The sequence below is a fragment of the Argentina anserina genome, chromosome 5, assembly GCF_933775445.1.
Source record: "Argentina anserina chromosome 5, drPotAnse1.1, whole genome shotgun sequence".
NCBI lineage: Eukaryota > Viridiplantae > Streptophyta > Magnoliopsida > Rosales > Rosaceae > Argentina > Argentina anserina.
In genome coordinates this window covers 15532240-15557683 of record NC_065876.1, presented here as the reverse complement: position 1 = coordinate 15557683, position 25444 = coordinate 15532240, and the positions used below count along the sequence as shown (strand labels likewise).

General features: G+C 38.6%; 4 protein-coding genes across 5 annotated transcripts; 2 read left to right on the top strand and 2 right to left on the bottom strand.

Annotated features, from left to right (window-relative positions):
- Window positions 1–488: 488 nt before the first annotated feature.
- Window positions 489–3687, top strand: LOC126794009 (probable protein phosphatase 2C 27). The gene is made up of 4 exons (XM_050520652.1): window positions 489–1197; window positions 1528–1719; window positions 2307–2512; window positions 2853–3687. Exons 1-4 carry the CDS (start codon window positions 1006–1008, stop codon window positions 3409–3411), a joined length of 1149 nt encoding a protein of 382 aa, XP_050376609.1. The 5' UTR covers window positions 489–1005; the 3' UTR covers window positions 3412–3687.
- A 265-nt stretch (window positions 3688–3952) lies between these two features.
- On the bottom strand, window positions 3953–6119 carry LOC126794646 (uncharacterized). Of its 2 annotated transcripts, none has more exons than XM_050521407.1 (9): window positions 5984–6119; window positions 5856–5882; window positions 5669–5748; window positions 5310–5385; window positions 5160–5217; window positions 4800–4851; window positions 4633–4657; window positions 4444–4535; window positions 3953–4166 (listed from the first exon to the last, which is right to left on the bottom strand). In XM_050521407.1, the coding sequence occupies exons 1-9, from the start codon at window positions 6080–6082 to the stop codon at window positions 4115–4117; spliced, it is 561 nt and encodes a 186-aa protein (XP_050377364.1). In that variant the 5' UTR covers window positions 6083–6119; the 3' UTR covers window positions 3953–4114. The 2 variants fall into 2 exon arrangements, with proteins under 2 accessions (XP_050377364.1, XP_050377365.1); XM_050521408.1 differs by having other exon boundaries at window positions 5310–5387; window positions 5672–5748.
- Window positions 6120–13250: 7131 nt separating this feature from the next.
- On the top strand, window positions 13251–16336 carry LOC126794365 (F-box/kelch-repeat protein At5g42350-like). The gene is made up of 2 exons (XM_050521064.1): window positions 13251–13393; window positions 14118–16336. The coding sequence occupies exon 2, from the start codon at window positions 14171–14173 to the stop codon at window positions 15911–15913; it is 1743 nt and encodes a 580-aa protein (XP_050377021.1). The 5' UTR covers window positions 13251–13393; window positions 14118–14170; the 3' UTR covers window positions 15914–16336.
- A 4995-nt stretch (window positions 16337–21331) lies between these two features.
- On the bottom strand, window positions 21332–25364 carry LOC126793265 (U-box domain-containing protein 44-like). The gene is made up of 4 exons (XM_050519726.1): window positions 25063–25364; window positions 23961–24531; window positions 23550–23859; window positions 21332–23092 (listed from the first exon to the last, which is right to left on the bottom strand). Exons 2-4 carry the CDS (start codon window positions 24513–24515, stop codon window positions 21516–21518), a joined length of 2442 nt encoding a protein of 813 aa, XP_050375683.1. The 5' UTR covers window positions 24516–24531; window positions 25063–25364; the 3' UTR covers window positions 21332–21515.
- Window positions 25365–25444: the final 80 nt, after the last annotated feature.

Here is a 25444-nt window from a genome sequence, read left to right as displayed (position 1 = left end):
AGGGACTGAACTCAAAACCCAACCCAAATAATATCGGTTTGGTTTGGTTTTTTTCGTTTTTTTTTTTTCGAATTTAGTTTGGGATCATATATATATTTTTTTTGTTCAAGTCTTGGGTCTGCGTGTCGACCCCTAGTTTAGAGTTTAGACGTGTAAAAGAAAGTTGGTGAAATATGTATTTCCTTTTATCAAAAAAGACATGTAAAAGGGTTTATGCACCGGTTAAACATTCGAAGGGAAATTTGACAGTAATTTTAACTTCTATTCCCGAAGGAAATTACAAGGGAGTTCCCCTCCGACAACCAAAAATTTTATTAAAATTCAATAATACCCTTGTGTTTCAAAATAAAATTATTTTATCAGGACATTATGGTCATTGCATCTGTTATTAATGTAAGAAAGTGAGATTAGAAGTTTAATAAGGCCGAACAGCACTCCAGCCGCCCTCAATCATTTCTTTTGGTACTCTCAATCATTACCCGCTTCCCCCCAGATCACGCTCATAAATGCAACACCCACTCCCCTCCAATCCCAACCGAACACGTACGCCTCTAAGGAATCCAAAGACACCCGCTCCTCTCTCTCAACGAACCCCGACCTCAACGCCGTCCACGTCACCACCAATTCCCCCCACGTATCGGATTACCTGGAATCGCCGGTGACCAACAAAACAAGCCATCGATTCTCTTCCTCCCTTTCTCTCCCAGACCTACATTTTCCCCTTTCTAGGGTTTTCACTCATTCATTTATTTCACCACCCAGAATCATTCTCATTCTTGCGCCGTGAGAATGTCCAATTTCAACCTCATTTCGAGGAGGTTTGATTCCTACTGCTGATTGTGTAATTGATTCTTGGATGGGAAGGAACCTGATTCCGATAAGATAAGATAGGCCTGGATTGGGTTTGTGATCCGGAGCAAATCTGCGGTGGGTTTGATTTTGTCAGCACATTGTGGAAGCGAGGTGATCAGGTCGTCTTTTTTTTTTTATGATATCCGAGTGAAAATGGCAGCAAGTACGGATTTTTCGCCGCCGACTACGATATTTGAAGGTGTTTGCTACAATGACAACATGTCTGCCTTGGATGATGATGATGAGAATGATGTCCACAGTTTGAAGCATTTTCCGAATGGAAAGCCGCCGAGGGTAATGCGGCACAGTTTGAGCTCCATGAGGATTCTCTCACCTGAGGATTTGGTAAATTCATGGCTTATGCATGAGGATATGCATTGTCATTAACATGATATGTGTTTTTACATCCTGATATTAAACTTAGTTGGTTAGAAGATGCATGTGTAATCCCTTTCTTAGTTATGATTGTTCTCTGCATTTAACTAGGAATGTTGAAGCGAATTTGATTTTTTTCCCTTGTCTTGTTTACTTGGAAGCTATAAAAATTGTAACTTTACACATTGCGTTGCTTGGCGTTGTACTTGGATCGATATCTCATTTGCCCTTGCATCAGAAGTTTTGGGATTGCAGTTTGTACTTATTCCTTTCAGTCCTTTTGTTTGATTTTTTATCCAGTTGGAAGTTGGGGTTGTAGCTAGTAAGTCACCGTCGAATGAAAACACAAACTTTCTCCCAGTGTTCCGATCAGGAAGCTGTGCTGAGAGAGGGCCGAAGCAGTATATGGAGGATGAACACGTTTGCGTGGATAATCTTGTTGAACATTTGGGTGAAACATCTGGCTTCCCATCACCTGGTGCTTTCTATGGGGTGAGTACCTCACCTGTGCTCCTTTTCCCTTCTAGTACCTATTGTTAAACAGGAGAATTTAATAGCGCTCTTAAACCTTAAAAAAATTGGACTATAAAAGCATAATTAATTTCTCTGCGTTATCTTGTGGCTCTGTATGTGGTATTGTGTTACTTGTAACTTTGTTAGTTAATTACTCTTTCCGCTTAGTTGCACTCAACCCTTGTGGTCATACAGTATCGTATCAAAGTTGGATTATCCGATCCATTTGTTTTGGAAGGGCTCCTGACATCTATGATCTAGTTTTACTTTGAGCTTCTCTAATATCACTGACCTGCACTAGGACAGAATTCATTTCAATCTTCTTTTTCATATTTATTTACTTAATTTAATCAACTAGCTGAAGAGAGACTTGTGGTAGAGGCATGTAGGTATTCTGTCTTAAACTACAAGACCAGTTAACTTGTATCTGATCATAACTGTTTGTATTTGTTTCATACTTGTCTTGTTATTTGATCTTGCCTCTACTCAATGTTGTAAATTTTACAGTTACCCTAGGAAGTGAGGCTCGTTGTAATTCACAGGGACTAATAGATACATCTGAACAGGTATTTGACGGCCATGGAGGCACAGATGCAGCATCGTTTATCAGAAACCACATTCTTAGATTCATAGTTGAGGATTCACATTTTCCAACTTGTTTGGAGAGGGCTATTCAGAGTGCCTACATGAAAGCTGACCATGCATTTGCAGATGCAAGTTCTCTTGATATCTCCTCTGGCACCACCGCTCTGACCGCCCTTATTTCAGGAAGGTAATTAGCTCTTTCACTTCCATTATTTTGCATCAGATAATTCTGGTGATCTATACTATTTGCTAAAGTTCTTTTAGCAGGTGATATATTATCCACAAGTTTGGCTCCCATGTTACGGGACATCTCTTAAAAATATTGATTCATCTAGATACTGTATTGGAACATCATTGTACCTTACACTTGTGATAGTGCTCTAGGGAATTTTTGAAAAAAGGAAGAACCATAAGGAATGATCATTGACTTGTCTTATTATTGTTTATGTTAATTTAATTTCTTCATAGACATAGAACTTAGGAGTCAGGATTTTCTTGCAGATATTACATTCGGTTCCTCTTAACAGGACCCTGATAATTGCTAATGCTGGGGACTGTCGAGCTGTGATGGGGAAACGAGGTAGAGCAATAGAGATGTCAAAAGACCACAAACCAAATTGTGCATCTGAAAAGCTAAGAATTGAGAAACTTGGTGGTGTGATTTATGACGGGTACCTCAATGGACAATTATCTGTGGCTCGTGCTCTAGGAGACTGGCACATGAAGGGACCAAAAGGCTCTGCATGCCCTCTAAGTGCAGAGCCTGAGTTGCAGGAGACATGCCTGTCCGAGGAAGATGAGTTTTTGATAATGGGGTGTGACGGTTTGTGGGATGTAATGAGTAGCCAGTGTGCTGTGACGATCGCAAGGAAAGAACTGATGATCCATAATGATCCTGAAAGATGCTCAAGAGAACTGGTCAGAGAGGCACTCAAGCGCCATACCTGTGATAATGTAACTGTTATTGTGGTTTGTTTTTCCCCAGATGCACCCCCTCGGATTGAGGTTCCTCAGAGCCGAGTCCGGAGGAGCATCTCTGCAGAAGGGCTCAATTTGCTGAAGGGTGTACTGGAGTGCAACTCATGAGATAGAAAGGAACTGACCAGTGAGTTATGTACAGATTTGCAAAGGTTTAAAATCGGTGAGGGGGTCACGTTGTACCCCAAGTAGATGCTTTTGCTGTTCGTGTAGCATTTCTTTGAGTTCAGCCTCATTCAAGGGAACATTACTTATACAGGGGGGTTATATGTGATGTTGTATATTTTGTACACCTAACAAGCTCTGTGGACTGTGGTGTACCATTGTGAATACTTCTATTCATTACTTGATTTCGACTACAATATGCGATTCGTTCTCCACTTATCCAGCATGAAGTAATAATCCAAAAATGGATGTTCTGTAAGGGATTTCACCCTTACGGCGAGAGGGAGTCAAGTGATTGGAAGGTGGAAGCATTGAACTTTAGGGCAATAGCAATGTGAAATTACTGAAAAAAGGATTAATTTTAGCAAGAATTGATGCATTTGCCTAGCCAAAAAAAAAAACGAGGAATTCTTCAAAGAAAATAAAGATAAGACAAGAAAAATAGAAACACTCGTGAGTTCTATGAAAAATCCATCTCCTGGTATTAGTTTAACAGCATATGTGGCATATGGAAGCAAAATTTGCTCGTATAAGAATGATCATCACTCAAGCATTACACTTCTAAGGTAATGCCAACTAAGCTGACCAGACTTTTAATAAAAGTTAACCTCTTGTGAATTTGTATAATAGCAGTGATTTTAGACAGTCAGAGTTCCCCATCTGATCCACCAATAGACCCATTTTTCTCATCCGATATGCTGCACATACAAACACCAGAATTAGTATCAGGGCATTGTACAAAGGAGATCCTTGGCTGTAGAGCAAGACCCTGAGGTTCTAATCAACAGACAAGTGGACGGTTTCAAAACTAATTTTTTTGGTTGCTGTGAAGCCTGTGATATAAACTTTAATTTACACAGTCCAATGTAAAAGACGATTGTTGATAATCAAGTGTATGACCCGCTTGGTCTTTTCAATGAAAGTTCATGCCCTGGGAGGGGAACAGTACAAAACTAGAAACCAAGAGTAACTTACCTTGTTTTGCTGCAGTGTTTGCTCAGATCTTGACATAGAACCTTGCTTACATCTCCTACTCCTAAAGATCCTTTCTTTATCAATTCTGCAATCTGCAAGAGTGATTTGAGGAGTCAGCCATTATATCATCATGGCGCACTGCAAACAATCATTTCATATATTTAATAGATATCAAGAATTATTACTCACCTCATCTTCTGTTTCCTCAAGTAACCTGTAGAAAATAAATATACTGATTAGCCTTATGACTCATATGAAGTTTGACTGGTTTGGAAAAGTCACATTTTCAAATGACAAAGACAATCAGTTAAGGTTGGTAACAAACTCTCGTAAAAAAAAAAAAAAAAGGTTCTCACCTTCCACAATAAGTTGATATATCCTTTGAATATGCTTTAGCTTCTTGTTTATCTGAAAGTTTACCGCCAAGAAATACGAGGCATATCACTCAGTACAAGCTTACACAGCTTTCATAACATTTCATATATATATGAAACAACTTTTTTAATATGACAAGCAACTTTCAAGAACTACAAAAATTGTCCAATTCTAGGAACTTCCCAAACAAACTATTTACACTATTAAAATCTATTTGCCTAAAATGAAAGCAGCACATCAGTCTGTTGCTTAATGAATAGAACTGACAAAGAAACATACAATTACTATTCAATGCAAGTATCAGTTTCAATACGAACAATTTCTCATGAAGAAATACACACCTATTGTAAGGTTATCCCAATCACGCACTTTGATCCACACTGGTCTGTTTGAATCTCTCTGCAATTAAAAGACAGAGACAGAATTGGTGAATACAGCAAGCTTCAAAATGATTATAAGAGAGGCTAATTTTAAAATCCCGAGTCAATTACCTTGTTGCTAAGAGTGTAATCCTGCATCTTGTCACAAAGTCCATCGAGGAGTTCAACAACTCTGAGCTCACTGACTCTATTAATAACAATTAAAAAAGAAAGTCACCAACCATATGTAATAAAACTAGACCAGAATAACTAAAACTTGCACACACCGACTATTGACTCATCACTTCATCTAGTTATAGTCTTACAGAATATCCAATTTTTCAATGCAAAATATTCAGATCATTCTCTTATATCACGTAAGCTAGCTAGTGCCTAGGTTGTTAGGGTTTTAGAGTTTTACAATGTGCGACATTTGGATCTCAAATTATGATATAGACACTAAGAGGGAGAGGAGGCAATGCAGGCAGTACCTATAGTCGATTACCTTTCCTCTCCGTTGACCTTGCGAGTCCAACCGGTGCCTCATATCCAAGTGATTTCTCGGCTTCTCCTGTAAATAGTAAACACACATTGTCAATCAAAATCCTTATAATAACTCCAACGACAGCGAGCTCAACTCAGCCCAGCTCAGCTATTCAGAGAATTCAGAGTTCTAACCTTGGAAATTCCCAACTCCAGCTCTTCCTGCAAATCATTTGACAAAAGAATCAAAGATGAGTTGTCAATCCACCAGATCCATCGGGGTACGAGACGAACGGGAGAAGAAGAAGAGGCGAGAGTTTTACCGCGACGGCATTGCAGGCGGCGCATTTGTCGTCGATGGAAGAAGCGACGGCGAGGATGGTGAATATCAGAATCACAGTGGCGACTGTTGACCCTTGCATCTTCTTCGATTCGTCTCTCTCTCTCTCTTTCTCTCTCTCTCTCTCTCTCTCTCTCTCTCTCTCTGATTCGCAATGACTTTCAGAGCGTGCGGTGGTTTAGACTTTAGGTACCGTGTCCTGGGTCAACCGCCGGGTCCGGACCACCCGGCCCATTTGTGTGGATCCCAGCATATTGGTTTTAGAAATACGTTTACTAATTCGGAATTGAAAAATTTATTACTTGTGGAGATAAATAGGATGAGAGGGTAAAGTAATCACTATTTCATTCCATTAAAAAAGTTGGTTACCAGCCAAATGACAATTTGTTATGATCCGAACCTTGTAACTTTCTATACACTTTTACTCTTACCCTTTTTTCTCGGATTGAAAACTGTTTTAAGTCTAGCGACTCGATACATACGTTTTCCAATAAAACTTCATTCACGGAAGTGATAGAGCTCGTCAATACGAATTTGCAGACATGTTGCATACTCAAATTGGATTTCGTATGAAAAAATTACGAATTAAAAACATTTTGAGGCATTCTACCCAAATCTTCCTTTTCAGGCATGAATTTAAAGGTGTTAGAGCTTGGATTCGTGAGTTAAGAGAAGGTGTGAAGTGTGAACTTTTTAGAAACTTGTCAGCCGCTTTTCAGCGACTTTCTGGCCGAATTGGGTTGAGTTGTAGGTACAAAAGATGTTACTTTCCCTTGATCTACATGTTTGGTGTTGGGATCGAGTGATTTTGGAGATGTTTGGGGGTGATGGCGCATGGGGCCATGCGTAGTTGTTTGGGAAGCGCGTCTGGTAGTGTTTGGAGCAGTGGGTTACTTCATTATGTTGCATTTAACGATACAATCCTAACAACATATAGTTTGTTGATTTTGGTTATCGTACAAATTATTGAGTTAATTTAAGATTTTAATAGTTACGTGTAATATTGAGTTTATTGTTTACGTGATGTCACTTGATTCACGACGACGTACTTATATTTCTTTTGACAATGATCCTTACATTGGACGCCACTAGCTATGCTCTGTGAGTGGACCTTGTTCTTTTTTTAAAAAATATATATATATATATATATATATATATATATATATATGCATGCGGTTCTATTTTTAAAAACATTCGGTTATTCATTTTGAGTTGATTTTGATGATGCGTTTGAGCTATGTTTGTCGAAATGGATATGTGGTTGTTATTCTAGGTTCTTGTTGGTGGAAATAATGTGGTATTGGTTGATTAATTTGGTAGGTTATGGCGGTTGTTATTGAGTTTGAAAAGGGTGCTAGTCATATCTTTTCGAATGAGACTTGGAGGTGTTGTCAGAGTATGTTTGAGACTGTATGTGATATATTGGTACACTAGAAGAGAGAAGATGAACTAATGGTCTCATAGAATTATGAAGCTAGAAGCGATTAGATGAATAAGCATATCGATTTCTCCTATTTATTTATGTACGGTTGGAAAACGAACTCGTGAGGGGGACAACTTTTCCACTTTGGTCTGCAGGTGGCAGATAATGATGGATGTGGTGCAATAAGAACATGACAAGTGTTGAAGTCTAGTTGGTCAATTTATAGAGAACATGACTATTTGACCATTGGCTAATTCTCATTGGTGGATTTTCCCAAACCGACTCGTAATGTCGGTGAAGCATGCCTATATAGTATATATAGCTAACTGACCCGCATTTCTTCCTCGGTTTAAAAAAAATGATATATCTTAAAGAATAATTTTTTCGTATCTGCGGTATTTTTTTGTTAATATAAAATATCTTTGATATTTACGATATATCAGATCCATCTTTAATATTTTAGAGAAATATCAGTGACAAATGTTTTTCTTGACCTCAATGATGAAAATTACAACCCTCCTCCACACGTCGTAGAAAATGCAACTAATTTTGGAATTAATGTAAAAATGCATTATTTGATGAAGTTGAAGACTCAGAAAATGATTATGATAATGTTAGTGTGTGGGGAGGCGTAGCAACTCCAGACAATTCAGATGATGATGATGGTGGTGAAAGTCGATAAGGTGGTGAAGATACAAGGTTTGAACATTGACAATCTTATGTAAGTGGAGTATTTTGAACAGTTTACTTGTGAAAGTAATTTTGATCATGCTACCCAATATGAAGATCATGGATCTAGAGTAGGTAGTCATGGTGCGCAACAACAGAATAGGTGCGGGAGGAGGACAAGAATAGTCATTGATGATCAAAGTATTTCATCTGATATTACTTTAGTTGCCTTAAGTTTTTATTCTATATTGATAGAGCACCGAGCATAGTGGGACGTCAAATGAATCACATGAAGTCAAACTATCAATTTGGTTATCATATTTACGTTATAATCAGTTTGTAGAAGTATATGATCAATCATCAAGTTGGATTTATCCTTACTATCTCATTCTCGGAAAAAACTATTAGCAGCTCGAAAGAGATATGTGTCTATCATGTTAACTATTACAATTCGTACTATATGGCTAGTATGTCTTAGGCAAAGACCAGAGTATTGTAGTTTTGTTGACCAACGTGTGTCTTTGCAAACACCTAGAGTTTTTTTTCTGGTACTAAATAAAGTTAACAATTGTATATGTTTGTAAGTAATTTAATAATAAATAAATAATTTCATAACATGAACGATATATTTTTTCCAATATTCCTGATATATCTATGATATTTTTTTAAAAACGATATATATACTGATACCGATATTTTGAACCTTGCTCTCCACAAAAGTTTTGGAGCTTCTCTCTCTATATTTTCTCTCTCTAGGTTTTGTACTTCAAATTTTCAGAGGGTCATAACTTTTGATCCGTAACTTCAATTCTCTATCCGCGAGCGGCTACAAGTTATCCTAGAAGTTTGGGTTAGATCCAACAATGAGTTTTAGAATGCTCGGTTTAAGGTTTACGTTTGGTACACAAGGTAGTGTATCGAGATGAGTGATTTATGTAATGTGTTGCAAATAGTCTTATATGCTTTTAAAATAGTCCAAAAGTATGGTTCTATTATGTTTATATAAAATCTATTTTATTTTCAAGTGAAGCATGTCGATTTGTGAATTGTGTTGGATTATACGTATTATGTTGTTGAAAAAATTATTTGACTAGTCCTGGAATATGTGAATGTGATTGAGTTATGCCGAAGTAAGGATGTGGCATACTGATGTATAGAGCAAGATGTCATTAGGTGAGCCGTGGGGATCACTAAATTAAATGATATGCGTTGTGGTGAATTGATGTGATCGATGTGTATACGATAAATATTATTTTTTTGCGTGTGTTAAAAATGATACTACTTCACTGACATACACATGATCTACTCACTGAGCATGTGGTTTTGCCCACCCACCCATTTTTACTATTTTACAGAGAAGTTTAGTTTTTACTGAGCTAGGGTTGGACAAGCCTAGAAAGAAGATCCTAGAAGCAAGTCTTTTATTTTCTATTTACATTCCACTCTATAACATTTTACTCACGCGTCGGGACTGGCGTTCAGTGCGGTAAAAGCCACCGACTTCGAGACCGGGGTGTGACACTAGTAGACCTAAGATATAGCGCTGGTGACACATATAATGTTGATGTAGACTTGTACTACTGGTTTTGTGAGGGATGTGACGAACATGAGTATGGAGTTTGATCGTTACTATTTGTGGAGAAACGTGGGATGGTGATTGATAGTATTATCATTCATCATATTTGAATTTGGAATCATATTACTTTAAACTCATTATACACATGCATGATTTATTATATTTATCTAAGTGGAAAAGTATTAAACGTTTTCAATTCTTGCCAAAATTGTAAGTTTGATTTATTATTTTATGTCCACTCACTCTAATGTGGTTTTCTTTAAAGGACAAATTAGAAAAAAGTACAATTTCCCATAATAAATTATAAAAAGATCACCACTTATTTCCCAATTATAAAAAAAGTCATCTCAATTAACTAGAAATTAGAAAATAGGCAACAAAAATTAGAAAATAGTCACTTTTAAAATATTTTCTGGACAATTTGCCTATTTTCTAAATTTCTTCTTCATCATCATCTTCCTTTTTCTTCGAATTCTAGCCATAATTTTGTCGCATGGTGATGGATTTGAGTGTGGTTGGTACCGTTGGAAAGATCTCTCTCCCCTTTTTCATTTGATACCATATCCACTCTGAACCGACCACCATACAAGGCGCAGCAACCCTCGCAAGGGGCTGCCGTCGTTAATGGTGGTGCTCCAAGTTATTCTGGCAAAATTGGAGCTCAAGGCTCTCTAATTCTAGTGATTCTCTTCATTCTGAGCATATTCATACCAATTTCTTGGCATGTCATATTCTCTGTCACACTATCTTTTATGTCACACTACCTGTCACAACCGTTGTCACAATATTTCTCACAACCACTGTCACATTACCTGTCACACTTACTGTCACATCCCTTAGCACCCTACCTGTCACAACCGTTGTCACGGTGCTTTATGTGACTGTTGTGATTAGAAGAGGAAGAAGAAGAATAAGAATGATTAGATTCTCCTTCAGAGAAGAAAAAAATAGAAAATTGTTCTGGGTACCCAAAGAATTGCTATGGGCACCCATGGTCACCATCGTCTTTCAATCTTGGCGTTCCTGCCAGCCTTGCATCAGCAGCAGCATAGCCACCGTTGTCCTCTCCTTCCAGCACACCGTTGCATCAGCAGCTGCACATCCGCCGCCTTCGGCTCCTCCAAATTGTCACTACCTCCAACTTTTCACACAGTTGTTGCCGGTGATTAGATCCAAATCAGACGCCGACGAAAAAAAACTGATGCGTTGACATAGCAAATACGCATATCATTCAGTTAAGCTTAGTAGGAGTTGAGACATGACTACTTCCTTTTGCTGCCGCAATTCTATATCAACCTCTTTGTACTTTATTCAATTTTCTTCCACTAGACTGCTCTAAGAACCTTGAAATTTATTGTATCTTGAATTCTTGATATTGGTTGTGGTGGTGGAGCTTGAGATTTTGTGAGGAGCATGGTGGCTCTAGGTGTTGAGATTGGACTCGAGTTATTAGAAGCGTCTTTTTTGTGCAGGTTGAGTTAGCTACTTTAAAGGGAGATTATGCCGAAATTTTGGTGTACATTCTATAAATGTGAGAATAATATTTGAGGTGGGTAGTGTCATAATTGAACACAGGTAATTCAACATGCATAGAGAGAAAAGAAACCCTATATATAGTAAAATTGTTTGAGCCATGACTTGTCCAACAACCCACCGTGGTGGTGACCTTGATAAACTGGTTGCAAAAGACGTAGCATTTAGACGTGCGTTGGCTTGGTGGAGGGTTGGATGGTGTACGCTGACATCCTGATCGAGTGGAGATTATGTAAGGGATTGTTAAAACAATGACAAACGTGGCCCGTTGACCAATTGTACTGATACTATCCCAACGTAGTCACCTCATAAGTGTTGAGTTTTAATCACAAAAGGTCTCGGTACAATTGGGTATTATCTAGCCACTTATAAACTTTATTTTATTTGTCACTTCTTAGATGTGAGATCTTTCCTCTCCAACACGCCCCCTCACATGCAACCTAATTTTTAGGTCTGCACGTGACAGATTAACATCTAACACATTGAGACGAAACAAACCAAGATCCAGTAACCAATTGAAAACCCCTCCGATGACATGATAATGGAACCCAACTTGGACCAATGACAAAGTGACACCCAACTTGGGCCCATGATAGATTGGAGACGCGACTGCAGAGGGACCCGCTCTGATATTATGTTAAACATCGATAAACGTGGCCCGTGAACCAATTGTACAAATACTGTCCCAACTTAGCCACCTCATATGTGTTTGGTTTTAATCACAAAAAGTCTCGGTACAATTGGGTATTATCCACCCACTTATAAACTTTTTATTTGTCACTTCTTAGATGTGTGATCTCTCCTCACATGAGATATGGTTTAGATCGTGGATGGATGATAAGGGTGTCACAAGTAAAACGATGAAATGTTTAACTACAAATTGGGATATAGGTATTTGAGGTTGGATTTTAACCTTTGACCCAACTTTTTGTTTTGTTTTATTTACCTTTAGTAACTAGTAGGAATTTATGCAGGCAATAAGCTATTTATTTTTTGGTAGGACATTACAGGTTTGATCTCGGTCTATGCATCTTGTGTGTTTTTTATTTTATTTCTAGTTCCAAGACATTTTCTATGTGTGTCTTTTTTTAACCTTTGGTCTGAATGCTCCACAATGGTACACCGTTGCATACCGAAGCGGAGGGGCTAGTCTAGAAACCGGGCATCAGGATATCCACACAGTCGAAGGTAATTCCTTAGGCATGTGACTAATCCCTAACGGGGCCCATGTGAAATTGTTCCAACCCGGTAATCTAGAAACCGGGTGCCCTGGCCACAATAATGTCCTCAATACCCCAACTCAAACCCATTTTGGCAAAGTTAGAAATAAAAAGGTGCGTAATGTATCCGCCAACAATCGAACTCATGACCAATGCCACGTTTAAGCCCTGGTAAAAGAATTACCGCGGTCAGAAAACATTACACCACACCCCGTGGTTATGCATCTTGTATGTCTTATATGCTCTAGGTATGAAGTGCAACATTTATATGGTCAAATGGTCTCAACATTCTAATGATCAAATGATTAATTAAGTATTGTTCATTATCCCGCAACAACATGATCAAATGGTCTCAACCTTCTAGTACTTTTTATTGGATATCAGGATATGTAAAGATTTATCTAGTGAACTTTACATTGTATCATTATATGGTAAATCAAATTAATATTTCATTGCAACAATATTCACTGCTAGCTGCTGCTTGTTAAAATACTTGTATTTTATAGAGATTTTCAATATAATTTCAATATTTTCTCTAAATATGTATTGTAATCATGTGTTTAGACATGTCTAAAAACCAAATGGTATGGAGCATATGGAGCTTCCATTCACTTCTATGTAATCTAGATATTATGGCATTCTAACAAAAAAAATGGAGCTTTATACGAGAGAGTAACATTTGATGGTTGAGACTTGAGAGAGAGTCGAGTTGAGACCATAGGCACGACCAACCTCGCCGAATAGACCACTTTAGTTACACTAACCTCTATAACCTTCTTTTTTAGGGTCACTTCCATTGTTTAATGAACAAGCTCTTTTTCCATTAAAAAAACTCCAAAAATTCATTCCCCCATCTAAAGAATCCATCTTTCTCACATTGATTGAGCTCCTTTATCTTTCTCTCTTCCCTTTACCTTCTTTCCATTTTGGCCCAGATCGCTCTTCTCTCTGGCAGCTGCCCCTAATGCCCTTGTAAGTTCTCCTCTTCCTTCTTTTAAGCTTTCATTTCAGTCCTTTTTTTTTATTTCTTTGCAACCCACTTCAGAGAGCTCTGCATATGTATCTGTGAAAAAAAATGGTGCTGAATCTGACATGGGTTTTGATTTCAGTAAGCTGCAAACTTTGTTGGGCAACCCAAAACATATAGTTTGCATCATTTTTTGCATTTGGATTTATGTGTTGTTATTGGAGAAGTAGGTATAGCAGAAGTCATTGATTTCGTCTAAGTTCATGGTTCTTTTTGTTCGGTTTGGTTTTGTATCGGTTGTGTCGGTTTATTGGGAAATGTGATCTTTTGCTGTTGGTTTGGTTGCTGGGAACCTAAGAGAGCTGGAGAGATCAAAATAATGCCACTTGTGATTGTGTTTTACTTCGTAGGTTTCATTCTTTGAGCTTAATTATGAATGTTGAGAATGCCAAGGTTTCAAATTTGTGGGCTTTGTGATTGGATTAAAAGTTGGTATAAAGCCCATTGTTTGTTGAGTTTTGACTATGCCGAAAGTAGAAATGTCTCGATCTTATTGTGTTTGTTCCTTGTTTTTCAATGATATTGTTTGAATTATATTGAGTGTGTGGTACATGGCTCCGATTTAGAAACTTATGAGTAGATGGAGAAATGCTCTTTTTTTTTTTACTTTCCCAATCCGGATGTGCATTTTTAGTGTGAAACTTATGCATATGGTTTCTCTTCCACCAGGGTTCATGACTTGTGCAAGTGTATGTTTTTCCTTTTGATGACTAGAGAACAGAATGTTTTCGGAGAGACTGTCTGATGAAGAAACTCTTCGTCAAGACTTTGAAGCTTTGAGGGTGTCAAGTCGTCTGATGAGAAGTGTTAGCCAGAAGGTGAAGAAGAAGGGTAAAAAATCTGGAAGGGGAGAGGAGGATGATTTGAAGGGGCTATCATTGAGATGTCTTACCCTTTATGGTAGGGGTGGGGGGTGCAAAGTAGGTGCTGACACATGTGATGAGCTTGGGGATACGAGTACCAGGGGGAGGTCGAATGCCAGTGATGAAGGAAAGGGATACAGACCTATATGTGGCACTGAGGAATCTGGAGTGGATTGCTTCTCATATGGGGTGAGGGAGCGATTTTGGAAGAAACATAACCGAAAGGAATTTGAGCTTGAAGAATCAATAAGACATAGCAGAATGCATATATTTCTTCCAGATGATATCCTGGAACTTTGCTTAGTCAGGCTCCCTCTAACCAGTCTCATGACCGCACGCCTTGTCTGTAAGAAATGGAAATGCTTGACTACTACTACTCGATTCCTTCATATGAGACGGGAAGGTTCACATCAGAATCCGTGGTTGTTTCTGTTTGGTGCTGTTAAAGATGGCTATTGCTCTGGTGTTATTCATGCATTAGACGTGTCTCTAAACCAATGGCACAGGATAGATGCTGGTATTCTAAATGGAAGGTTCATGTTTTCTGTCGCTAGCATCCAGGATGATATTTATATGGTTGGGGGTTGTTCTAGCTTGAACAACTCTGGAATGCTGGATAGGAGCTCATTTAAGACACACAAAGGGGTAATGATGTTTAGCCCCTTAACTAAGTCTTGGCGTAAAGTTGCATCTATGAAGCATGCAAGATCAAGGCCTATTTTAGGAGTTTCTGAGATTAGTTTTGATTTTTCAATCATTCAAAGCCACCACAATCGACAAGATAGGCGTATCCACAAGTCCCGGGTTGGTGGGGTATCAGATATTTATGAAGATCCTCACAGGCTGTCTCAGAGACGTCAAGGCAGATATGCAGTTAATGGAAATGAATCTTCAATCTTGACTAGTAGAAGGTCATACAAGTTTATCAAACAAAAAAATGATCACTCAGGCATGAAGGGTTATAGAAGATTTGTGCTCATTGCTGTAGGCGGTCATGGACAATGGGAAGAGCCTTTGGATTCTGGAGAGATATATGATTCCGTTTCAAATAAATGGACAGAAATTCAAAGGTTGCCTTTGGACTTTGGAGTCATATCTTCTGGGGTTTTTTGTAATGGGATGTTTTATGTCTATTCTGAAACTGACAAACTCGCAGGCTATGACATTGAACGGGATTTCTGGTTTGGGATTCAAACCAGTCTCTTTCCACCCCGTGTTCAAGAATATTACCCAAAACTGGTATCTTGTAGCGGACGCCTGTTAATGCTTTCTGTCTTGTGGTGTGAAGGGGATGGTCAAATAGGCCGGAGAAACAAGGCTGTTAGGAAATTGTGGGAGCTAGATCTCATGTATCTCAACTGGTATGAGGTCTCTGTGCATCCTGATGCTCCAATGGATTGGAATGCTGGGTTTGTTGCAAATAGAAATCTGATATTTGGCATTGAGATGTTCAAAATATTTGGTCAAGTGTTGGATTTTTTCACCGTATGTGATGTGTCTGACATGGAGATGAAATGGAGTCATATATCAAGGAACCATGTTACTCGTGAACTGGATGCTTCTTCCTGCATGACAAAATCAATGGCTGTGCTACATCTGTAGATTACAGATGATTGTATCTTCTGTATGTTACAACTCACAGAAACAGGAAATTACACATGAATCATGATCGTGATCTCTCTCTCCCAAAAGACCATTTTGGGGTGTACCTGCTACTGGAAAACTTAAGAGCACACCATTTTGGGGCGTACCTTCCTATATCCTTTATTCTTTGGGTACCCTTGATGTGTACCTTGGTGATAGATTCAGTGGAGCATCTCAAGAAAATTTTGAAGACAACGATCTGGTATGCCCATGCTCATCCTTATGTGCTCTTGGATACGATTTCTTGACCAACATGCAAATATCGATTCTGTAATTTCAGTCGGGCCCTTTTTTTTTCCACCTCATATGTTGAAACCAAATTGAATTGTGTGCTTTACTTGTATTGCATTCTATTGGTGTCTTTCTTGCAATAAAAGTGGTATATTTTTAAGCACTTGACTATTCACTATAGGATCTGTGGTATCTGGTAAAACGTTGGTTGAATCTAACAGCTTTGTTACTTTCAACCGGAATTTTAGGTTGCAAGTACACAATTTTAGATATACATATGCCTAGATCTATATGTTACATCAGTAGCTACATGCTTAGATCTAATCAAAGACATCTCTTCTAGGATATATGGACGTGGTCAAAAACCAATGAGAGATGAATACCCCAACGTGAACAAAAAACCAAAGTTGATTGATGGTCATATCATTCTTGAGAACAAATGAACCACTTCGAAAACAATTAATAATTATGTACAGAGCAAAGAATCAGAGATATACCTTCCCTGCAAACGGTTTGGAAATCATAACAAACCAAGAAAGAGCTTGCTTCAGATGTGATGTATTTGATTCTCGATAAGTTGTTCCTTTCTGACCATATTCGTTTTTCTGCCGTCTGCAAGATATGGAATTCTGATGCAAAAGATTACTATAAATACTCGCCATCGCCATGTTGTGCACAGGTTCCATTAGGCCTCATCATTTAGCCCGCGGAGGCTCGCAAGCCCGATGGGTTTTTACCCGGCCCGGCCAGCGAGAAAGCCCGCCAAAGCCCGCTTCCGTGAGTAGAGGGCCGGGCTTAAATTAGAGGTGTGAAACCCGGCCCGGCCCGTAAAAGCTCGCAAGGCCCGACCCGTAAAAGCCCGCCAAATAATAAAATATTATACATACATATTTTATTAAGTTTAGAATAAAACTATTGCATTATGAAGTAACTATATTAAGGAAACTTCTTGGGATCGATCGACACCAGTAGATATGATCGGTATATATATTTAGTGACCCTGTAAAAATTTCATCCAATTCGGAACTCGTTTTACCGTCGGAATTTCCGGTAAACCGAAAACAACACTAATATGTCATAAGGGAAGACCCATTACCAAAATGCGAACACTAACAGTCGTTTGCATATCTGAAATCACCTAATTTTTGTCACCGATTGTGTGTGGTCGCACCAAGGAAACCAATTTGGCAAAGCCCCGGTCAATGAGGATTTTAATATGTCAAAACGCATTTTTCTTTGTTGACCGTAGGTACGGATGGCCAAACAATATCCAAAACGGACGAAATCTTTACGGGTTCCCTAAATATATATACCGATCACATCTACTGGTGTCGATCGATCATATTTCGAACTAGAGTTATTGATCGCCAAAGCGTCTACTAATGTATTATAACCTTTTATATTAGGTTTATATTAAAACTAACGCATTATGAAGCGACTATATGAAAGAAACTTTTCGGGATCGATCGACACCAGCCGATGTGATTGGTATATATATTTAGTGACCCTATAAAAATTTCATCTAATTCGGACTTCGTTTGACCGTCGGAATATTTGGTAAATTGAAAACACCACTATTATGCCCTAAGGGAGGATCTATTACAAATATGCGAATGCTGAAAGCCGTTTGCATATATGAAATCACCTAATTTTTGTTACCTATCGTGCGCGGTCAAACTGAAGAAATCTATTTGGCAAAGCCCCGGTCAATGAGGTTTAAATATGTCAAAACGCCTCTTTTTTAGTTGACCGTTGATACGAACGGTCAAACCATGTCCAAAACGGACGAAATTTTTACAGGTTCCCTAAATATATATACCGATCACATCTACTGATGTCGATCGACCATATTTTAAATTTGAGTTGTCGATCGCCGAAGTGTCCACTAATGTATTATAACCTTTATATTAGGTTTATAATAAAACTATCACATTATGAATCGACTATATGAAGGAAACTTCTCGGAATCGATCGACACTATCCGATGTGATCAATATATATATTTAATGATTATTTTAAAATTTCATCCAATTCGGACCTCGTTTAACTGTCGGAATTTCCAGTAAACAAAAAACAACACTAATATGCCATAAGGGGGGACCAATTACCAAGATGCGAATGTGAAAATTTGTTTACATATTTGAAATCACCTAATTTTTGTTACCTATTGTGCGTGGTCGAACTGAAGAAATCTATTTGGCAAAGCCCCGGTCAATGAGGTTTAAATATGTCAAAACGTCGTTTTTTTAGTTGGCCGTTGGTACGAACGGTCAAACCATGTCCGAAACGGACTAAATTTTTACGGGTTCCCTAAATATATATACCGATAACATCTACTGGTGTCGATCGACCATATTTTGAATTTGAGTTGTCGATCGCCGAAGTGTCCACTAATGTATTATAACCTTATATTAGGTTTATAATAAAACTATCACATTATGAAGCGACTATATGAAGGAAACTTCTCGGAATCGATCGACACCATCCGATGTGATCAATATATATATTTAATGATCATTTTAAAATTTCATCCAATTCAGACCTTGTTTAACCGTCGGAATTTCCGGTAAACCAAAAACAACACGAATATGCCCTAAGGGGGGGGGACCAATTATCAAGATGCGAATGTCGAAATTTGTTTACATATTTGAAATCACCTAATTTTTGTTACCTATCTTGCGCAGTCGAACTGAAGAAATCTATTTGGCAAAGCCTCGGTCAATGAGGTTTAAATATGTCAAAACGCCTCTTTTTTAGTTGACCGTTGGTACGAACGGTCAAACCATGTCCAAAACGGACGAAATTTTTACAGGTTCCCTAAATATATATACCGATCACATCTACTGGTGTCGATCGACCATATTTTAAATTTGAGTTGTCGATCGCCGAAGTGTCCACTAATGTATTATAACCTTTATATTAGGTTTATAATAAAAACTATCACATTATGAAGCGACTATATGAAGGAAACTTCTCGGAATCGATCGACACTATCCGATGTGATCAATATATATATTTAATGATTATTTTAAAATTTCATCCAATTCGGACCTCGTTTAACCGTCGGAATTTCCAGTAAACAAAAAACAACACTAATATGCCATAAGGGGGGACCAATTACCAAGATGCGAATGTGAAAATTTGTTTACATATTTGAAATCACCTAATTTTTGTTACCTATCGTGCGTGGTCGAACTGAAGAAATCTATTTGGCAAAGCCCCGGTCAATGAGGTTTAAATATGTCAAAACGTCGTTTTTTAAGTTGACCGTTGGTACGAACGGTCAAACCATGTCCAAAACGGAAGAAATTTTTACGGGTTCCCTAAATATATATACTGATCACATCTACTGGTGTCGATCGACCATATTTTGAATTTGAGTTGTCGATCGCCGAAGTGTCAACTAATGTATTATAACCTTTATATTAGGTTTATAATAAAACAATCACATTATGAAGCGACTATATGAAGGAAATTTCTCGGAATCGATCGACACCATCCGATGTGATCAATATATATATTTAATGATCATTATAAAAGTTCATCCAATTCGGACTTCGTTTAACCGTCAGAATTTTCGGTAAACCAAAAACAACACTAATATGCCCTAAGGGGGGACCAATTACCAAGATGCGAATGTGGAAATTTGTTTACATATTTGAAATCACCTAATTTTTTTCACTGATCGTGCGTTGTCGCAATGAGAAAACCATTTGGCAAAGCCCATGTCAACGAGATTTTATTATGTGAAAACGCCTCTTTTTGTTGACCGAAAATTACGACGGTTAAACGAGGTCCGAATTGAGTGAATTTTTTACACGGTCCCTAAATATATCTATCGATCACATCTATTGGTGTCGATCGACAATATTTTGAAACTAGAATTTATTTGTGACTTTTGTTTTAGAATGTTTTCTAATAATTCTTTTATTGTTTCAAACCCTTAAATTAGAGTATTATATTGTTTTTCTAATACAAGCCCATAAGGCCCGGCCCGTAAAAGCCCGCAAGGCCCGACCCGGCCCGGCCCGCAAAAGCCCGCAAGGCCCGCCTTAGGTGGGCGGGCTTGGATCTTCGTATTTTTAAAAATACCCGGCCCGGCTCGGGCCCGTCACTCATGGGTCAGGCCGGGCTCGGCCCGGCCCGTTGACGAGCCCTAGGTTCCATGCTCATGATCCTTATAATAACTATAATTATAAGTTTGTTAGAAAAATAGTACTTGATATTTTTTTGTGAAGTGGACATAGGGTGAGCACGGTAGGTGTGGGCAATAAATTTGCTTCGGATGTACACAGAAAAGAAGTACTGTACAGTATTTCTGAAGGCAAAGTGTACAACAGTTTCCCGTTCCTGTTTCCATGATGTAGTTATCATTATGGGGCAAAATCAAGGGTCATTATTTCGGCGCCGGCCATGGTTGGCTGGCCAGAGTTGTTAATCCGTTACGCCGCCAGTTCCACAATTTTCCGAAGCCCCCAAGAGTATGCATAACTCTCCTGAACCCTTTCAGATCACGAGACGACGTCGTCCATTGCTCTCCCACATTGTCGCTTAGGTCGGTCAAGATACATAAGCAAGTTGAAGATTGTTTTAACTGCTGATCCGATTTTGAATCCCGACGATTATGTGGTGATATTGTTAAGCAGATATTGTTAACCAGAGTCTTGGACTCTGGTTGGCAATTTGATGAACTTCACTGACGCTATATTTTACAAAGGCCGAGGCTATGCCTCCATAGTGAACCTTAACTCGGAAATTACAGCATGAAGTTCTAATTTTAACACACACTTTTCAGTTATATATATATATATATATATATATATATATATATATATATAAAGGGTGTGCAATCTGGTAGGTTGCTTACTGGGCATATTAAGCAATCTGAATCATATACTAGCAATGTTTTTGTCACTTATCAGCACTACAAGGTTTTAGTTTGTAGACATGGTATGTGCATTATAGTATGTGAGGCATATTATCATCTTTTGGTCACGACCAAAATCAATATAACACAGCTTTAAACAGATGGATGAAGCATGCATTGGTGACATAGGGAGGAGAAAGCGAGAGTTCAAAACATGGTACAACAATAATATTCACCCTACTATAAAATTATTACAAAAATGACAACTATTAAACCAATTAGAGATGAATACCCCCAATGCTACACAAGATGCAGTATATGAACAAAAATCAAAGTTGATGGCCATATCATCCTCCAGAACAAATGAACAACTTTGAAAAACAAATGAAAAATCTGTATAAAGCAAATATATACCTTCCCATTTGCAGCTTTGCGAAACCACAACAAATTACTTGAAGCTTGCTATCCTGCACTTGGAAATACTCCAGAGAAGTTTGGTAACCTGTCAACATGCTTCAGAGCACGTTCGGCAATTTGTCGGGTTCGATAGTCACCATGCTGGAATGCATCAACAAGTGCAGTACTCACATTTGGATCTCCAGATACTTCATAGGCTATCTCATCACTCCGCAATAGTCTCTCAACTACCCAAACTGCCCTCCTCCTCAGATTTTCTGTCCTTTTCTCTAGTAACACATCCAGAATGGGTCTCACTCCCTCTGCTTCACACAAAACCAAAACCCCTTGTTTGAGATCAACACCATCGTCCAACAAAGTAGATAATGCTGCAAAGGCTGCTTCAACCACCTTCTCATTTGTGTGGTCAAGAAGAGCCACCAATTTATCCACAGCCTGTCCTTCCAAGAGACAAAAACTTTCTCTAAGCGAGCACATTCCACGGTGAAGCTGACACAGTCCATTTATGGTAGGTTGCTTACCAAAGCATGGAAAAATTGAGCCACAAACACCAGGGGTAGGCAACTCGGGAAATCTTGTCAAATTTTTTGATTCTTGTGATAAGTACTCCAATGCTGCGGCAGAACTCATCTGTACATTGTCCAGTCCATTGGATTGAAGAAGTTCAATGAAAAGGGCAGCAACGTTAAGCTCACGGCAGAGAGCAACTGCAGCTTGCTCATCTGCCAACACAAGAGTAACCCTTGCTAAAACCCGTACGAGTCCTTCTAAAAATGGTGTGACAAAGCGACCACCCTTAGCCCCTCCTTGTCGGATCTTAACTACTCTGGAAAACACCAGTTGGAAGGCACCTTCATCTAGCATTTGTCGGGCAAGGCCCAGATCCCTCTCTGGAAGTTCAGCTAAAAGGCCAATGGCTGCTGCTTGCTCTTCAGTGATTGCAATATTTTCTGATATCACTTTAATTAGGCTGCCAAGTTGGCCCACTGTGCCACGTAGAGCGTCAGCTAGTTCCTGACCCAAGTGTGGGGAGAGTTTCTGGAGAAGTTTAATGGAAGCCACACGCAACTCCTTTTGTGGAGCTTCGATAAACTGCACCAAACTAATAATGGCACCAGAGCTTTTAATGGCAGAAACCACACTCAGAACTGTAGAGGCAGAGCTAGTGAGTCCAACAAGAACCTGGACAAGCTTGCATGAGATTGCCGGGCCCGTGTTGCTACTTAGATGTAGTAGATTATGGACTATTTCTTCTGAGACTAGTGTCTGGTGATCAGGTCCAACCAATATTGAATCAAAATCATAATCTGAGGAAACAATATTAGCAAGAATTGTTGCAGCAACCTCTTTGAGTCGCATAGGAAGCTGATGAGGGCCAACTGTAAAGAGGTCTTTGACGAGTGGTGGAAGTATTCCGGCCTCTATGAGCACCTTGGCACTTGCCTCACAAGAGGAGATTTGGCTTAGAGCTTTCAAAGCAGCTTCTCTTGACTGCATATTACCACTTCTCATGATATTTATCAAAGATGAACCCAGGCTTTTTGCCACTAGGACCTTTACATCATTGTCCAAAACTAGGTCACCAAGGAAATTAGACATCGATAGTTTAGTTTCTGGAGGGCCTGCAGTCAAAATCAAAATAAAAGGTTGATGACTAGGATGACTGAAACTTGAACCAGAAGTCAAGGAGGAATTTCCAAATTATCCCCTCAATAGATACAAATGTCATTTTCTTTTGGATGAATGATGGTATGTTAGTACTTGGTCAGAAAAAGGCAGAGATCTAATAATTGGCACAAGAGTTAGACCAAGAAGTGAGGGGATAGACAGCCATAGAACTACTAAGGTAAAACTAACGAAAAGCTGTCCCATAAGAAGGGTGTTTATTAAAAATTTCAAATCAAGAATATTTTTTGACTTCTTCTACAAAAATAATGGGATATGCTTATGTACCATATTTAAAGCTATGACCTGTTGGATGTGAAAAAACATTAGTCAAGGAGTATTTTTGCCTGTTTGGCTGTCCTTCATTTAGCAACTTAATGAGGAAAGCTTAAACCTTAAGAGAAATGTAAGTACCTTTAAGGATTTGATTCAGAAGAGCCTGCAGTCTACCATTTTCAGCCATCTGTAGCACATTGTTCTCACACTTCTCTAGATTCTCTAGTGTCTTATCAGCTTTCTCAACAGTCAAAATGTTATCTGATTTACTGCTTGTCATTCCAACCAAAATAAGAATTGCTCCGGGAATCGAACCAATCTTCTCACATAAGGCTTCAGATTTGGATAATTCATATAACAAAGAGACAGCTTCCTCCCTCTCTTTAGATTGTTCATGAGACAAGAACTTCACTATTGAGCGTACAGTGTCTCCATCTGCCAACATTTCCTATAACAAAAAAAAATAAATCTAATAAGAGGCTCTATTGTAGCAAATAAACGAGCAAACCAGTTATTTGGAAAAAAGAAAAGTAAAAGATATAAAACTACCTTATTTTCGGAATCATCTTCCACAACAATTCTTAGGGTGTCCAAAGATTTACACCTAACTCTACGACTGCTGCTCTTCAACATGTCAATGATCATGGGTAACAGTCCGGCATTGCGTGCAATGTGCTTATTTGATCTGCTGTTATTGCAGATTTGCTGGACATACTCCAAGGCCAAAAGAATATCACCTTCTGGACTGCTCAAATTGAGTGATTTACGAGCCATATCAAGCTGAGCGGCTTCATTTCTCGCACTCCACTCTTCAATGGTGTTTCGCAAAGCAATGCTAGGCTTCAACTCAGCACTTTTTAGTTCCTTTAGTGTGAGTGGACATTGTAAGTTCCTTCCACTCTCCCTGCACTCCCTGAACCACTTTTCAATCGCTTCCCGTTCAAACGTTTGCCCACTTTCCAAGGTAACGGGGTCACGCATAACTTGCTTGGTTAAAGGGCAAAAGAATGAATCATAAATAGGCTCAATGTGCAGTCTCTCAAATCTATAGCTGTCATCTGACTGGCTGCCGCTGTCATAATTCCCATGCCAGCTTTCAGCCATCTCAGCTAATCACCAACTGCAGCATAGCAATATAGCAACCAGAATCAATACAACTAAATCAACCTCAAATTAAGACAGTTATAAGAAATGAATGAAAAGTGTCTATTATCATGTAATGAAGATTGAAATTTGCGTTACTTAGATGAACATTACAGATAAAAACTAATAAGGGATGCTTACTCAAACATGTAATGTTTCAACCAATTAAAGAGTTTAGACCCCTTCAGTTAGACCCATGAGCTTGAAGGTATAATTGAATATTCCATACCCTAATTTCTAGCAGACCGTCGAAACTAATTAAGTACTAAACTAATAATCAATCAACCACTTGATATGATCTCCTGAGCACTGAATAACAAGAGGTATAACTGGTATGGATTAAACCAACAATGAAATAATTGGGGTTGAAAAAATGAAGCACAACAACACTGCAAAACTAAATCTTGCAACATAGGGTGGTCAAAGCAAATTGTGATTTGATTGGAATAATCTCAATTATGAAAAAATTATATAATCAAGGCAGCTAAGAATGGAACAAGAAGCATACCTTGTCTAAAGACTTGTAGTCAAAGTTGGTATTGGGAAGACAGAGAACCCAATTGAATCTCAATTCAGGTCCATCTGAGAGCAGAAGAGCATAGAAAGCTCATCTTGTTCCATGGAAAAGAGAGAAGCCCAAACTAGGGTATGGCTAGTGTTTGATAATTTCAAGTAGTGTTTTTGAGTTGAAGATAATGTTGTGGAGAAGTTGGGTTAGGAATTGAGGCAAAAGAAGCCAAAGAGAGAACCCAAAAAAGGGAGTAGGGAGGGGCTTCTTGGCAACAGAGCGGAACAAAACAAGAAAGGAAGAAGAAGAAGAAATCATTTGGGGTTGTTGTTTGTTTGTTTCTTAGTAAAATGTTGTAGAGAGAGAAAGTTGGTTGACTGTG

Excerpts from the sequence above, each read along its gene's own strand:
- LOC126794009 (XM_050520652.1), top strand. The coding sequence starts at position 1,006 with ATGGCAGCAAGTACGGATTTTTCGCCGCCGACTACGATATTTGAAGGT. Across the intron at positions 1,720-2,306 it reads CACCTGGTGCTTTCTATGGG|GTATTTGACGGCCATGGAGG; the intron begins GTGAGTACCTCA and ends ACATCTGAACAG. Across the intron at positions 2,513-2,852 it reads ACCGCCCTTATTTCAGGAAG|GACCCTGATAATTGCTAATG; the intron begins GTAATTAGCTCT and ends TCCTCTTAACAG.
- LOC126794365 (XM_050521064.1), top strand. The coding sequence starts at position 14,171 with ATGTTTTCGGAGAGACTGTCTGATGAAGAAACTCTTCGTCAAGACTTT.
- LOC126793265 (XM_050519726.1), bottom strand. The coding sequence starts at position 24,515 with ATGGCTGAAAGCTGGCATGGGAATTATGACAGCGGCAGCCAGTCAGAT. Across the intron at positions 23,860-23,960 it reads AAGATGATTCCGAAAATAAG|GAAATGTTGGCAGATGGAGA; the intron begins GTAGTTTTATAT and ends TTTTTGTTATAG. Across the intron at positions 23,093-23,549 it reads TCTGAATCAAATCCTTAAAG|GCCCTCCAGAAACTAAACTA; the intron begins GTACTTACATTT and ends TTTTGACTGCAG.
- LOC126794646 (XM_050521407.1), bottom strand. The coding sequence starts at position 6,082 with ATGCAAGGGTCAACAGTCGCCACTGTGATTCTGATATTCACCATCCTC. Across the intron at positions 5,883-5,983 it reads CCGCCTGCAATGCCGTCGCG|GAAGAGCTGGAGTTGGGAAT; the intron begins GTAAAACTCTCG and ends AATGATTTGCAG. Across the intron at positions 4,852-5,159 it reads TTGGGATAACCTTACAATAG|ATAAACAAGAAGCTAAAGCA; the intron begins GTGTGTATTTCT and ends GTAAACTTTCAG.